Genomic DNA, 14,029 nt, shown 5'->3' on the forward strand with positions numbered 1-14,029 from the left:
GCCATTTTGCTTTTCAGATTTGACTTTTTAAGAATATATCACTTTTTCATGTATTTTTCTTTTTAACTTGGCTTACGTATTTGCTTAGTTACATTGCTACTGTGCCAATTCAACATTGAAATGATAAAAAATATGACCTGGCCCTTTCTCTTAAAATATTTTCACTGTTTACTCTGGAAGCCAAATTATTTAGTACTGGGCTCAGGGAGAATCATGTAGGAACCCTTGTGAAACTAGTTCACCAATCTGTGCCTCCGTTTCTCTTCTTCTATTAAATAGCATCCCAGTACATCAAAACTGGAAAAGGAACTAAGAGGTGAGGGTATTGGAAATACCCATCTGTAAAATGGAGGTTGGTATAACTCCTCTGTCAACGTGAAGGCGTTGTTGTAAGGCTCACAGGTCATAATATGTGAAGTTACCAATGCAGCCCTGTACATATGGGAGGCATTATTGTTGTACACAAAATCTCTAAAATATTATCTGTGATATAATATTTTATCTATAAAAATATATAATTTTTATAGTTAAAGAAACAGGCTCACAGAGTTTAAATAGGTTTTGTAAGATCACAGTGTTAGTGGTTATCCTCTTCTATGTGACTTTCAAAAAGTAATCATTATGGATTTTAGATAATTCAAGAGGAATAAGAAAAGGTTGGTGAAGGAGTTGGGAAATTGGGCCTTTATGGAAGTGTGACATTCATTGGGCGCCTCCTGTGTTGGCCCTGGGCTGGTATTTTAGCATTACCTGCAAAGACTTGATCACTAACTGAATAGGAGGAGACTGGGTAGGGTCAGTTAGGGTGCTGAAGTTTTACACCTGTGGGTAGTGCTTCCCCTGGCATGATAAAGGGAGCATAAGGAAAGGAGGACCTAGGTTAAAACTTCTTCACAGGCTTTCCTAATTCCTGAGCTGAGCCATCACTATATTAACAGAGGCCAGTGAAGTCTCTTTTTTCTCTGGATAAGAAAACAGATTGGGGTCTACCAAACGGGGAAATGCTGGTTTTCCTTGGAGGTAGGTAGGGGAGTGTGGTTTAGATGACATTTGGTTTTTGCTTTTGAAATTTCATGCCATTACAAAATGTTCATTGTTGTCCATGATGGAACACTGAATCTAGAAGTACAAAACGATAAGCCACATGGCCATATGCAGGTAAAAGCAAATGCTGTTTACTGGAACAGTATAAAAAACAGTATTTAAACTTGCAGATACTTTGTTCTCAGTTCTGAATGCCAGCTGATGTGTCCTGCGTTAGTGGTACATGACTCATCCTTCTGAGGGCTCTTGAAGTCCTGTCGTTCAGAAAATGCAGCCCTAAAATCTTTTGTGTAGAACTCCTGTCTTCTTTAAGCTGAAAGGCAGTTTGTCCTTGACAAGCTTTTCCTTGATACAACATACTTAAATGCTACAGCATTTATCACGTACGCCTCCTCAGGTTTGAGTCATGCTATTGTCTTTTCTTTAACCATTGAAATATTTCAATCTGGCCAATCTGTGTCATGTACATTCTGCAAAATGTTTCTTGAGCCATGGGATGTGGTTTATAATTCTTGAAAGCCCACGCATTTTTATTATTGTACAACTATCGTAATAATTATGCATTGTTTGGAAAAAAACAGATCAAGTTTTATGGATAATGTACATCACTTAATATCAACACTCTATAGTATAAATGAGAAAATAGGAAAAAGGAAGTTTTTTCCTTTCAAATTCCTTTTATGCTGCTTTTTTTTTCTTTCAAAGTCTGTCAAGCATATTATCTCATTAGATTCTCACAATCACCTTATGAATCAGTATGCCAGGAATTGTTATTTTCATTATTTTGATAAGAAAAACCCTGAAATACAGGTATCTACAATGACATGTCAATAGTCCCACGGTTAATGGGTGGTATACAAATCTGTTGTGTGTGTGTGTGTGTTTCTCAGTCTTAAAAATTGTTGTGTTTTGAAATTTGAGATATTTATTTGATGGGAAAAAAGCTTAAGGATTTGCCTCAAACATATGATATTGTTTATTTAAGAAAGAATTTGAGCTTCTAAACACTTACTGATCGAATGAATAAATCAGCTAAATGATTTAGAGAATATTCCTTTTGTGAACAATCTTGACGGGTAGAATGTTTTTGAGTTTTTATGAGCTTGTTGCCACAGAAACTCTAAAAAAAGTAAGAACACTGGAGAATGAAGACAAGACTGAAGAAATGGGTAAAAGAAACACCTGGAATTTTCACAAACTCTTTAGATCCATCAACTTGGCAGAATTCCTAGCCAAACTCCAGAATTTTTTTATACGCTGTGTTTTATTACATTCTTCTGTTTTATTACGTGTTCTTATTTCTTTAAAAAAAATAAGATGTATAATAAAAATGAGCGCTGAAAAGCTGGGACCCCAGCCTTTATTTCTTGTGTTCCCTCATCACAACCACCCCAGAGCTCACTACTATAGTCAAAAACAATTAAAAACAGTCCACTAATTGAAGTGACTACTTTAAGAAAGATGTTTCTCTGAGAAGCCATTATTTTAAATTATTGGTAATGGATTTTCTGGTCAGTGCTGGTCAGTGCTGGCTGTTAATTTTCAGCTTTGGTCTCCAGCCAGAGGTAGTGCCAACTCGTTGTCAGAGAACTATGATTATATTGTAAGTTCCAAAGGGCAGAAACAATGTCTATTTTTATAATGCCCTGAGTAGCAATGCTGACATATAAGTGTATACTTGATGAATTATAAACACAAATGAATAGCAGGCTTAGACCATAGGCCTCATAGGCCATTAAAACCTGCCACCACATACTCTATCTCTTGGACTTTTTCTCCCTCAAGACTAACAATAGAGTTAGATATGATCTCCTGAGTTCTACCTCACTTTTGAATTCTCCAAAACAGGTGATATTATTGTGTTTCAGTGTTGAGTTTTATTGCTTATTACAATAAGCAAACAAGGGGCACAACAACCTATTTTTTTTTGCAATGGAGAGGGTTAAAATCTTGTACAGTCCCTACAGACATGGTCTCTGGCCTTGACTTCTTATTATCTATTAGAGATGACAACTTCAGCTTTCTACTCTTCTCTCTGAGGGAAGACCTCACTAATCCACTTTCCTTTTTCTGGTGAAAGGCAGAGTGGAGCTTTTATCTTGAGAAGTTCCTCTTCCTGAGCTAGACTGTAACAAAAAATTCAATTCAGGAAAAATAGTGGGAGACCCCAAACTGGCAATCAACACCTCTTAAGGCCTCCATATTGGATTATAGCCAACATACGGGGGTTCTGCCCGTCAATGAATTTATTCATGCTTCAAATATTAATTTAGCACCTACTAGGTTTCAGGCACAGTTCTAGGTGTTAGAGACACAAAAGTAAACAAAACAATGATCTCTGGCCTCACAGAGCTTATAATCTAGTGTAGAAAGCAAGACAATAAACAAACTGATGTTAGACTGTGATCATACTGTGGGGGGAAAAAATGAAGGCAGGAAAGGGGAAGAGGTGAGGATTGCAATTCTGGAAAGGGAGAAAAGAGTTCCAGATAAAGCAAAGAGCAAGTGCAAACTCCTAGAAGAGGAAAGGTCATGCGTGTGCGAGTGTGGAGAGAGTGAAGGGGCAAGAGGGACAGCAGCAGGAGATTAGATCGGAAAGGGAGAAACGGATTGGGGATAGAAAAGATCAGGTCTTACAGAAGCTCCTCAGCAGGACTTGCAGGCATTTACTCTAAGTGAAAAGGTCAAACATTGGAGAGCTTTGAGAGGAGTCGAGTGACGTGACTTGACTTACACTCTTATTATTCTGTGATTTACTCAACTGTATTTTCAGTCTTCTGAGAACAGAGGTGATGTCTTCCTCATCTCTGCAGATACTACAGTTCCTGACGTAGATAAGGTTCCAATTGGCTAAATGGCTCCAGGGAACCCCTGATAGAGGTTTGCTTCTGAGCTCCGACATGATGGTTGTTTTGTTTTTGAGGCACTTCTAAAATGTCTAACATTCAGTGTAAATCAGTTCTCAGTGGGTTCATCATTATGACTTGAAATTTGCCATTTGGAGAACCTTTCCATTGTTCTTTCTGTGCTCTTTGTGCTGTCTATGAGAATTATTACCTGTTTTTATTTCTCCACTTAGGCTGGAAAGGAAATTATGGAGTTGCTTTTTCTGGCGTCCTAAGAATGACATTTATGTGTATCAGTCATGAGCCTGGTTCTTCTACAGATTCTATAGCAGATAAAAATAAAAGAAGGATCTCTTTGGGTTAGTTTGGTTATAATGTTGCTGGACAATTGCAGTCTTATAGTAGCTCACTCTTACAGACTCTTCTAACTTGATTCATCTAATTTCCTTTATTTTCATTTGGACACAGACTTAGCAAATTACATTTGCCAGGATTAGAGAACCAAAGTCTACTTGAAGTCTGAAGATATCAGGGGGCTAGGAGCAGAGATACAATATAGATTAGAAATTAATAAAGGACAGTGTATTCTAAAACCTCTCCTTCAATCTGGAGGCAGAAGCTCAAGGTTAAAGAGATATCTTTCAGATGGCAGACCAAGGAAGACCTATTTTTGTGTGGTCAGCACAAACGTGTTAATGGGATGAATTCTAGTTGAGTGCCTTTCAGTTTTTAATGTGCTTATGAATCATCCAGGGGTGTGGTTACAATGTAGGTTCTGATTCAGTAGGTCTGGGATAGAGCCCAAGTTTTGGCACTTCTGAGGTGATGTTGCTGCTGTTTGTCTGTCTTCCCCATTCTGAGTGGCAAGGTACTAGCAGACATCTTCTTATTTGGATAGAGCCATGAGTTTACTTGTGTTGCAATTTAATCTTTAGCAAATGTAGATTACATGACTATTTGACATTGAGGAACAGGTATTAGGAAGAGCAGAAAAGAAGTTAACGAATATTCCAAGACAGCCTTATGTATGCCAGCACTCATATGCTTTATATATGCTCTTTCATAGACTTTTTAAAAGGCACTTTGATACTCTTGCTTGTATGATGGATTTGACTATTAGGAGGTGGCGTGTGGGACGTGTGTGTGTGTGTGTATGTTTGTGTGTAGAAGAAGGGAGGAAGTATGGATTTGTATGTTGAGCAGGAAACATCAGGTCCCACAGTATTTCAGTGCTGTTCTATTGGCAGGAACATTTGTGTCACCCGTAAGAAAAGAAAAACTGGATTTAGGAAGGATAGTGAAAATAAAAGCAAGATGACACAGAATGGGGTAATGGGCAAAATCAAGGATGTGGCAATTGTTAATGATTGGACAACAGAAGTTATGGAAAGATGGGTGTTTAAAATGATTTAAATATCTATGTGCTCCTCTCTCTCTTTCTAGAGAAAGCATAAGAGTAATTAAAATCATGGGCTTGATGAGATCACACCTGGATTTAACCTTGACTTCTTTACAAATTAACTGCATGACTTGGCATGTGACTTTCTCTCTCTAAACCTGTTACAGGGTTGTATATAATGAATTGATGAGATAACCTATCTTAAAATATTGAATGCCGTGCATCTGGGTCTATGAGAAGAGGATGGTGTAAGCTGCAATGAGTCCTCAAAGATGTTGAGGCCCATTTCAAAGCATGTAGAATGGTATGAGCAAGGTGCAGAGGCTGCCATGAACATGATCTATTGGTGTAGCATCATGGAAGTGCATGAGATTCAGAAATGGGTCACCCAGGTTCTACTTCCAATTTGACTAAATACTGACAGACAGTTGGGTGTGGAGGGTATGGGTAAAGGTTACAGGTTGGGAAGTTTGAACAGTGTCAAAGGCAAACTATGTCTAGTCTTCCTTTGCCCAAGGGTGGCCTCCATGTCTGTGAAACACTAACTACTGAGTGACAGTGAGTTAAGATGCAAGAGAAAATTAGGATTAAAAAAAAAGAAGAGGTGATAAATGTAATATAAAAATCAGGACAACCATATCAACATCAAGGAAACAAACTGAAATGAGTAAAACTCCCAGACTTCACATAGAGCAAGCCTAGGGACACAGAGTCCCAGAAAAGAGCATGTGGAAAATCTGGTAAAGTAGAAGAAATAGGGAAAGAATCACTGTCATGTTGTCAGTCAACCATCAAATCCAGGAAATTCATAGGAACTAAGGAGCATAAAGGCTGGTAGAGAAACAAGTTGAAGCATCAATAACTGATTCTGATACTGAAGGTACTTGATATCCAACAAACCAGAAGACTGTGTTGTCTAGTTTCACCCTGGAGGATGGTGATCCCAAGAGAAATGATCTGAATGAAAGGCCCAGACCAGGATAACCCAAAACATTTGTCTGCTAGTGATACAGGGACCAGTGGTCATGTTTCTCTGGCAGAGGGATTCTCTTAGCCTATCGAGTGCTTTCATCTGTCTGCGTACTGCCACCAAGCTTAGCTCCTAAAGCTCCATGTTGGTTTTAGAATCTGGTAGGCCCTGAGGACTGCAGTTCTTGTATTGGTTTCCTGCCTCACAAAGGAGCAGGAGAGAAAGAGAAGGTACAGCAGTAAGAGCAGAGGAGGGAGAAATGAAACAGGAAGTCAAGTGGAAAGAAGAGACAGGGAATCTGGACAATTTAGGATCGTGACCCAGATATCAGGCCTGTCCCAATAACTGCCTGGGCATTGTTCTTGTGTTGAGTTTACTGGAGGGATATTGCTCTCATATATACACTCCACTGTGTGACTTCATGCATAATTCCATGTTACTTGCTCAGTTTTCCCCCTGTAAAAGAAATCCAAGTTTCTTAAATGGGAGATATTTCTCACCCTGGGGAAAATAGAGACTTTTCTCAATCTGTATTTCCCCAGTTGGCATATATATGTAAGACAACTAGGAAAATATCGACTGACAAAAGTATTGCAGAGTGGTATTTATTCAAGACTCAAAATATTTCAGGTGGTTTATAGAGCAGAGAGATAGATGTAGTCCCTTAAGGCTTCACTTGTGGGCATTAGTACTGACTGATTTACTATTTTCCAAAAGGAAATGGAGTTGAAAAGAATGATTACAGCAAAATGCTTAAACAGAAGAAGTTACACAACTTTTTATTGAATTCTTGTTTGGGATGTTTTTGAAAACTTATCAATCATTTAGTGACATTTTTACAGTGTAACAAGATTTAGGTGTTTGTGAAGCATCATTTTGAAATTGCCCCAAACTAGATTTCTTTCTCTTTCTCTCTTTCATCAAACTGACATTGGGTGGTGCAGGTTTATGAAACTTGAATGACTGGTCTATGGGCGGAAACTCTTTTGATGGCAAGTTATAGAAGTAAACTTGACTTTGGAAAAAAGGGAATCTAGTGTAAAAGGAAAATCTTAGGGAGCCTCGGGATAAAAAATCCAGCTGGACCCCAGGAATGTTTTGGAATTCAGTTCTGGAAAGGCCTGAATGGTCCCTCCTCTCTCAGCTGCTTCTGCATGTACTTTGCTCTGTCTTTCTTGGTCTTATCAGATCTGTTTTATGCCAGATTAGCCTTTCCCGTGGCTTCCAAATTGACATACTATAATTTCAATTTCCCAAAGTGACTACAGAGCAGTTTAAGTCCCCATTCCACATTCCTGGGAGAGAAAATCTGTTTGCTACCCACTTCCCACCCTCTCAGGTCAGAAGGCCACCCCTGGTTTCGTCATACCTGATATGAACATAGTTTCTGGGGGTATACCTCTGTGGATTTGGGGACATGGGTGGGGGTGGGGGGCAGTTTCCAGAGAAGGAAGGTTGTTGTGGGCTTGGTGGACATGCTAAATACATCTGTTCTACGGTGCCCAGAATGAGAATGCTGCCTGGCGTTGAGAATATTCCCAATAAATATTTGTCAAGTGAAATACATATTGACTGAATGCACTGGCAAGGATATATAAGACCATGTTTAAATGTGTTAGGTGTTTGTGACACATCATTTTGAAATTGCCCCAAACTTAAATGAAGTTTTTGCATTTTGTGCATCATAATATAGATCGTTATGATTTGATTGCTGTAACAGTTAACTGAAAACTGAAGTTACATTAGTTAAAATCATTTGATTTCCAGGCTGTTTTCCTGTATTTGAAAAATCATTTTACACTTTAAAAAGAAAATTTTTGTGAATGACTTTTTAATATTTGAATGACTTAATAATACACATGTTTATTTATTTTAATAGTGTTTATTTCTCTATTTTTTTTAAATTGTTTGATGTCGATGCAGACTAAACCTGGAGTAATTCGCCCAGTACCTGTAAAATCCAAAATATTACTGAAAAATGAGGAAGAAGTCTATGAACCCAACCCTTTCAGTAAATACCTGGAAGATAACAGTGACCTCTTCTTTGAGCAGGTGAGTCACACGTGAGAAAATCTCTAATATTTTGGTAAATGGCTAAAATATAGAGATGGCTCTATGAATATAATATGTGCAAGAAAATGTTCATTTAATTGGAGTATCCATAGTAATAAAAAAAGATCGATTTTTGGCATAATAAAATTTAATTCTTATATATTTCCAGGATAATATTTTGAAGTATTTTATGTTTTTTTCTAAAAATGTTCTATCTTCTACTGGTATTATTTTGAGGACCAAGACATTATTCTCTATAAAGGTAGCATGAAGTCACTATCTGCATGTGTCATATCCATGTTATATTCTTATTACTAAAATTCTGTTCCTTTTGAAGAGACATAATATTTTAGAGTTGGTTTATTAGTACCTTTGACAAAAGAGCTATTGTCTGGATTTCTTTTAACATTGTAGAGGTGATGCAATCCCCTATTCATGGATTGAAAAGTACTAGTTAAGGGATAGGCTCTCAAGTTATTTAAGCCTTTTTTATTAATTTGGTTCATGTGTAAAAAAGATATATTATCTTCCTCTTGTATGTCCTGTATGTTGGAGGAGGTAAAGTGGAAGGTTGTCAATAGTGCTTTTTAAGATTTTGGGGGAAAATATGAAACCACATTTATACAATGTAAAACTTCTTAAATTATTTCAAAGAAAAACTTTATGTATTTATTTTTTATTAAAATGCAACAAATCGGCATGAATTATATTTCAATAATATATTTTTATTTTTATTTATTTAATTATATTTTTATAATATATAGAATATTACATAAATAAGTAATGTAAGCAATCTAGAAATCTTTCTGGCTACACCTGGGACACGTAAGATCACCACATTTGATAATATATGATAAAGTAGAATTAAAAAGGAATATGATTATATACTTCTTTTAAATTTATTTTGAAAACGATAACTAACAGTATTCTTGAAAATATAAATGGCATCCATACTAATGAAATGAGGAATATTTTATCTGCCACATATTAGCTCTCTAACACTGAGCACGTTGTTTCCTCTCTCTGAATACATTAAAAATATTCAGTTTTTTAAGTATAAAATGAAACATTCAGGTCAGGTACTTTTTAAAGATCCTTCAAATTCTAAAATTTGGGTTACTTAAAATCTAAGATTGACTGGATCTGAAGTTCTTATGCAACCTTGAAGTTCTTATGCAACCTTGAAAAAGTTCATTATAAATACTTTCTCATGATTAGCTACCGTTTTTATTTGTAAAATGGAGATGAAAATGTTTTTCTGTTTATTAATATGTTAGTGAAGACTGATATGATTTTGATAAGTTAAAAAAATTTAGAAGGCACTAAAGTTGAAAATGATAAAGGAAATTACTTTTACTTAATGGAATAAAATGTAGTTCTCAATTGAAATTAGAGAAATCTTATCGATATATATATAGGTTTGTCTTCACTAATTCCACACATAAGAAAAATGAAATTCCTGTTACAAAAGCATATTTCCATCATCAACAAAAACACTTTTTAAATATCTGTTGCTTTCATGACACTAGTATTTGAGAGGCTTAATGTGATATTGCAGACAGCATAGGATCATTATAAATGTTTAGTAAAAGTAATCTAGCTATATGACAAAAATACCAATAGTTAAAATAAATTTCACATATTACCCATGTAACTTACATTCTTCAAGATATGATCTAATGCTATAAGTTTGTCCTTTTGTATATATTAATTTCAAATTTATGCATTTTACTTTAAACACGATTCTTTGTAGAATATCAAGTTAATCTACCTATAATTTATCATAATTTGCTGTCCTTTGAAATGATAAATTCCATTTTTAAGTGTAGGAAATTCTTGTCATTAAAAGGAGTTGCCATTTCTTCTTTGCTTTTCCCAACTATATAGAAAGTTTAAAGCTCTGTTTATGTACAACATAAACCTATGCATTTCCAGATAGTTTGTTGAAAATTTGAGCTCTTTTGCAAATATTAAGGTGCTGCATACATAATCTTATTTATATTTTCTTTCAACCAATTTGTTCTTGTGTGTATCCCAATTTCCGTATGGAACATGGGAAGTAATAGGAGTCTACAGACTGCTGAAATTGAACAAGTCCAGCATACTACTTGAAAGACAAATACCATGTGATCTCACTTATATGTAGAATCTAAAGAACAATATAAACGAACAAACAAAACAGAAACAGATTCATAGATACAGAGAACAAGTGAATGGTTGCCAGATTGTGGGGCTGGGGGGGCAGGGCTAGGTAAAAAAGGTGAAGGCAGTAAGAAGTACAATTGGTAGTTACAAAGTAGTCACGGGGATGTAAAGTAAAGCATAGGGAATATAGTTAATAGTATGGTTATAACTATATATAGTGCTAAAAGGGTGCGAGACTTATCCGGGGGCTCACGTCATAGATTATGTAAATGTCTAACCATTGTGCTATACACCTGAAACTAATATAAAATAATATTGAATGTCAACTGTAATTGAAAAAAAAATTGTAAAAAAAGCAACGTCCAAACATTCCGTGGTCTTATTCATTGACGTTGCATGAGAGGGAAACTATGAGAACCTTGGCATCATCCTGGCTCACTGGGAAACTGCATATACTATCAACCGTCCTCTTTCTACTGAGCTCTAACTAACCATCTCATTGGGTCCAGAAACTACAATGGAAGCAGATACCAAAGACAGCTCACAAGTGTAGATGCTTAGATCTACTTAAAAATAAATTGAGCCATAACAGTTTCTAATCTCAGTATTGCTACTTCATCAGAACTTCAACAGAAGAGAGCGTACTTAGATTCAGTTCTGGTGACTATTGTGTTCTCTTCTACTGCTGCTCCAGAATAAATTGAATGGTTCCAAACTCAGTTGATATCACCCACCCATGTAATGGAAAATTCTTTCGCCAGAATGTTGAGCCAAATTGAGGCAGCTCACATTCACTATAATCTGCCTTGTACTGGGGACAGTTCCACATGACAGGAGATGTTGGATGAGATTAAGTCAATAAATATCCCCTAGCAGCTTCACTGCCATAAAATGTGATTTCAAAACTCTCTGTTACAAAACTTCACACAGTACAGATGATGATAGCAGATTGAAATGTATTTACTGTAGCTTAAGAAGATACAGCTGGGCAGCCTTTTGAACTGATAATGAACTGAAATTTTGCCTGGAGACAGCCTCTGAGTCCTAAAAGCAAAGTTTGAAACCACACACATAACCGAGTAATTGAAACATATTAATTAACAACTTTAATGCTAAAATGGCTTAGGCCAGGAAGTCTCATTCTGTACTGATGGATTTTTTAACAAAATCTTTTCAGAATGAAACTTAGGCTTTTCTCCAACTACCTTTAAATGCATTATTATATCAATTTGTGGTCTTTTTGAGTTTGTTACAAAATGTCCTTACTCTCCTCCACATATGGATTAAAACTATGGGGCTGTGCTTGAAGCACAGTTCTATTGATAACAAAATCAATTCCCTGATGAGAATAAAGATACTAAAGGGCCAAATGGTTCTTAGTTTGTCTGACTGCTTGGGAGTTTGCAAAATGTATTGATTACTTTTTGGTTATTTAAGATATCTAATTAGATAAAGGTGATTTCTTCACTAAAGATTCTCTGTTTTAAATATGAAAAGCAGTTGCTAACTTGAGTTATGTAAAATATTCTCTCTCAGTCTTCATAAATTAGTAATTCAACCCATGATATTAGATATGTCATTTCCTCCTTAAACCCCTAGAAAAATGTATAAAAAAGGTTTGGGATAAAACCAAAGGGACAATATTATTGTTTCATGTGATTTTCACAGAAATGTTTTCCTTTTTTAAGAAAATGAGAAGCTTCCCAGCACGTATGCATATACCTCTTAAATTTTACTTTCCTTTGAATTTGCTTCAGTAGGGAAAATAACACGGTTATGTATGAAAATGACCATTTAGCACATTTCGTCCACATCACTTTGCAGATAACATAAAAGGATAATTATAGGGAATTTTCTTTGTTGTCGTATTTTCATTCTTTCATTTCTTCTGATTTTTCTTAGAGACCTGACTTGCTTTCCTTCTTTACCAAACTCTCTGCTTGACATTCAACTTTGATGATTATGTGGGTGACTTTCAGATTTTTATCTAACGATTCCTCAAGTTATATTTATACTGTGACCTTTACTTTCATTTCTTTATGTCACCCATGTGTTAATATTATAGGGCAAATACTCACCTTTGTCATAAGGTGAAATTGACAAGATTGCCTTTTATTCTGAATGACTTGTCGCTTTTCAACAAATCGCTATTTTTTCAACATTTGTTTCTCAATCAACATGGCTCATTGTCTTTTGTCATAAAATAATCTTTTATTGTTCCTAACCTTTTATTAAGGAATAATTTTAAGGAGATTAAAATGTTTATTTTTTTAGGTCTAGAAATGATTAAGTGGTTTGCTGAGTTGTTTTAAGGAGAAGAGAGAACTGGAATTCCTGGAATTCCTTGTAATGTTACGCTTTTTTTTTTTTTTTTGAAAGGGTTAAGATCAGAAATTTACTTTTCCAAGTTTTACCATGTTGTTTTTGTTTGTTCAAGTAACAAAATCCTTGTAAGTTTTTCTCTTCTTTCTTTTTGCCTTTCCCCCTTTCTTTGTGCTTCCTTCTTTCCTTCCTTCCTTCCTTTCTTCCTTCCTCCCTGTCTCCATCCCTCCCTTCGTCCCTTTATAGGTTATAGATAATAGAAAATTTTTCATAAATAACTTATGTACTATATTTAATAGATAATTTATCAATAATACAATCAACTATTCTCTTGGATATACTATATATACATACATATATATATATTTAAAAACTTGCTTCTTCCTCTTGGATATAATCAGATAGGATCACCTCTTCAAATTTACGATTTCATCTCTTCCATTTTTAGGCTTTAGTTTTCTTTTGTGAAGGTTGGAAGATTGGAACTAAAGGATTGTAATTTTCTGCTGCAATGTATACATTACTAAGGGAGACTTCTCTTTTGTCTCCCTTCCCTTGCCTTATGTAGTTTTAGGAATCTTGAAGATATTTTTACTTGCTTTAAAATAAACAAACAAAAAGAAGACCTATTTGCCACTTCTGTCATAATAGAATTATTCTAATAATTCTAATAATTAGTGAAGCAACTGAATTCTAATAATTGGTTAAGGTCTGAAGCATTAGTTGCTTAACCAATACTTGGTGAATATGTAGGGTCTGACTATATCCCAATCTATTGGGAAACAGTGGCAATCTGAAAGGTTTATGCAAATATGTTCTCCTATGTTCTACTAACCCATGATGTCCTCATACATCTTTATTTAAGAGAGATGGCCATTGCCATATTGAGAACCTTTCATGGGAAGTATAATCCAGTTTTCAAATAAGGCCTTGTTAAAACAGAATTAAGGCATCTATACTAGTTTCTTCTGAAAAATATTAAACAACTGTTAGAATGTCAAAAGAGAGAAAGTAACTGTGTCAAAATAATTTTTAAGTACTATCCAAAGTAAATATTATTCAGAGGTTAGAAACTTAGTTTTATTTGTTGGCATGACAAAAGATGCATTCTTTTGTTTTACTTCAGAGGAATCTCTATCCCAAAACTTCTCCTTGAACTTTGAGTCAAGAACTGTAGACGGTCACAATCACATGCCCTTGGCATAGTTTTATATTAGGCTGGTGCAAAAGTAATGGCGGATTTTGCAATTA

General features: G+C 35.4%; 1 protein-coding gene across 22 annotated transcripts in view; it reads left to right on the top strand.

Annotated features, from left to right (window-relative positions):
• Window positions 1-14,029, top strand: part of MLIP (muscular LMNA interacting protein) — a 245,069-nt gene that overhangs the window by 184,027 nt on the left and 47,013 nt on the right. For all 22 annotated transcript variants that reach the window (XM_074333100.1, XM_074333101.1, XM_074333093.1 and 19 more), the window contains one exon: window positions 8,183-8,311. In XM_074333100.1, coding sequence (XP_074189201.1) covers window positions 8,183-8,311 — 129 coding nt within the window. The remainder of the gene's footprint in view (window positions 1-8,182; window positions 8,312-14,029) is intronic.

Source organism: Rhinolophus sinicus, linkage group LG05 (genome assembly GCF_036562045.2).
Source record: "Rhinolophus sinicus isolate RSC01 linkage group LG05, ASM3656204v1, whole genome shotgun sequence".
Classification (NCBI taxonomy): domain Eukaryota; kingdom Metazoa; phylum Chordata; class Mammalia; order Chiroptera; family Rhinolophidae; genus Rhinolophus; species Rhinolophus sinicus.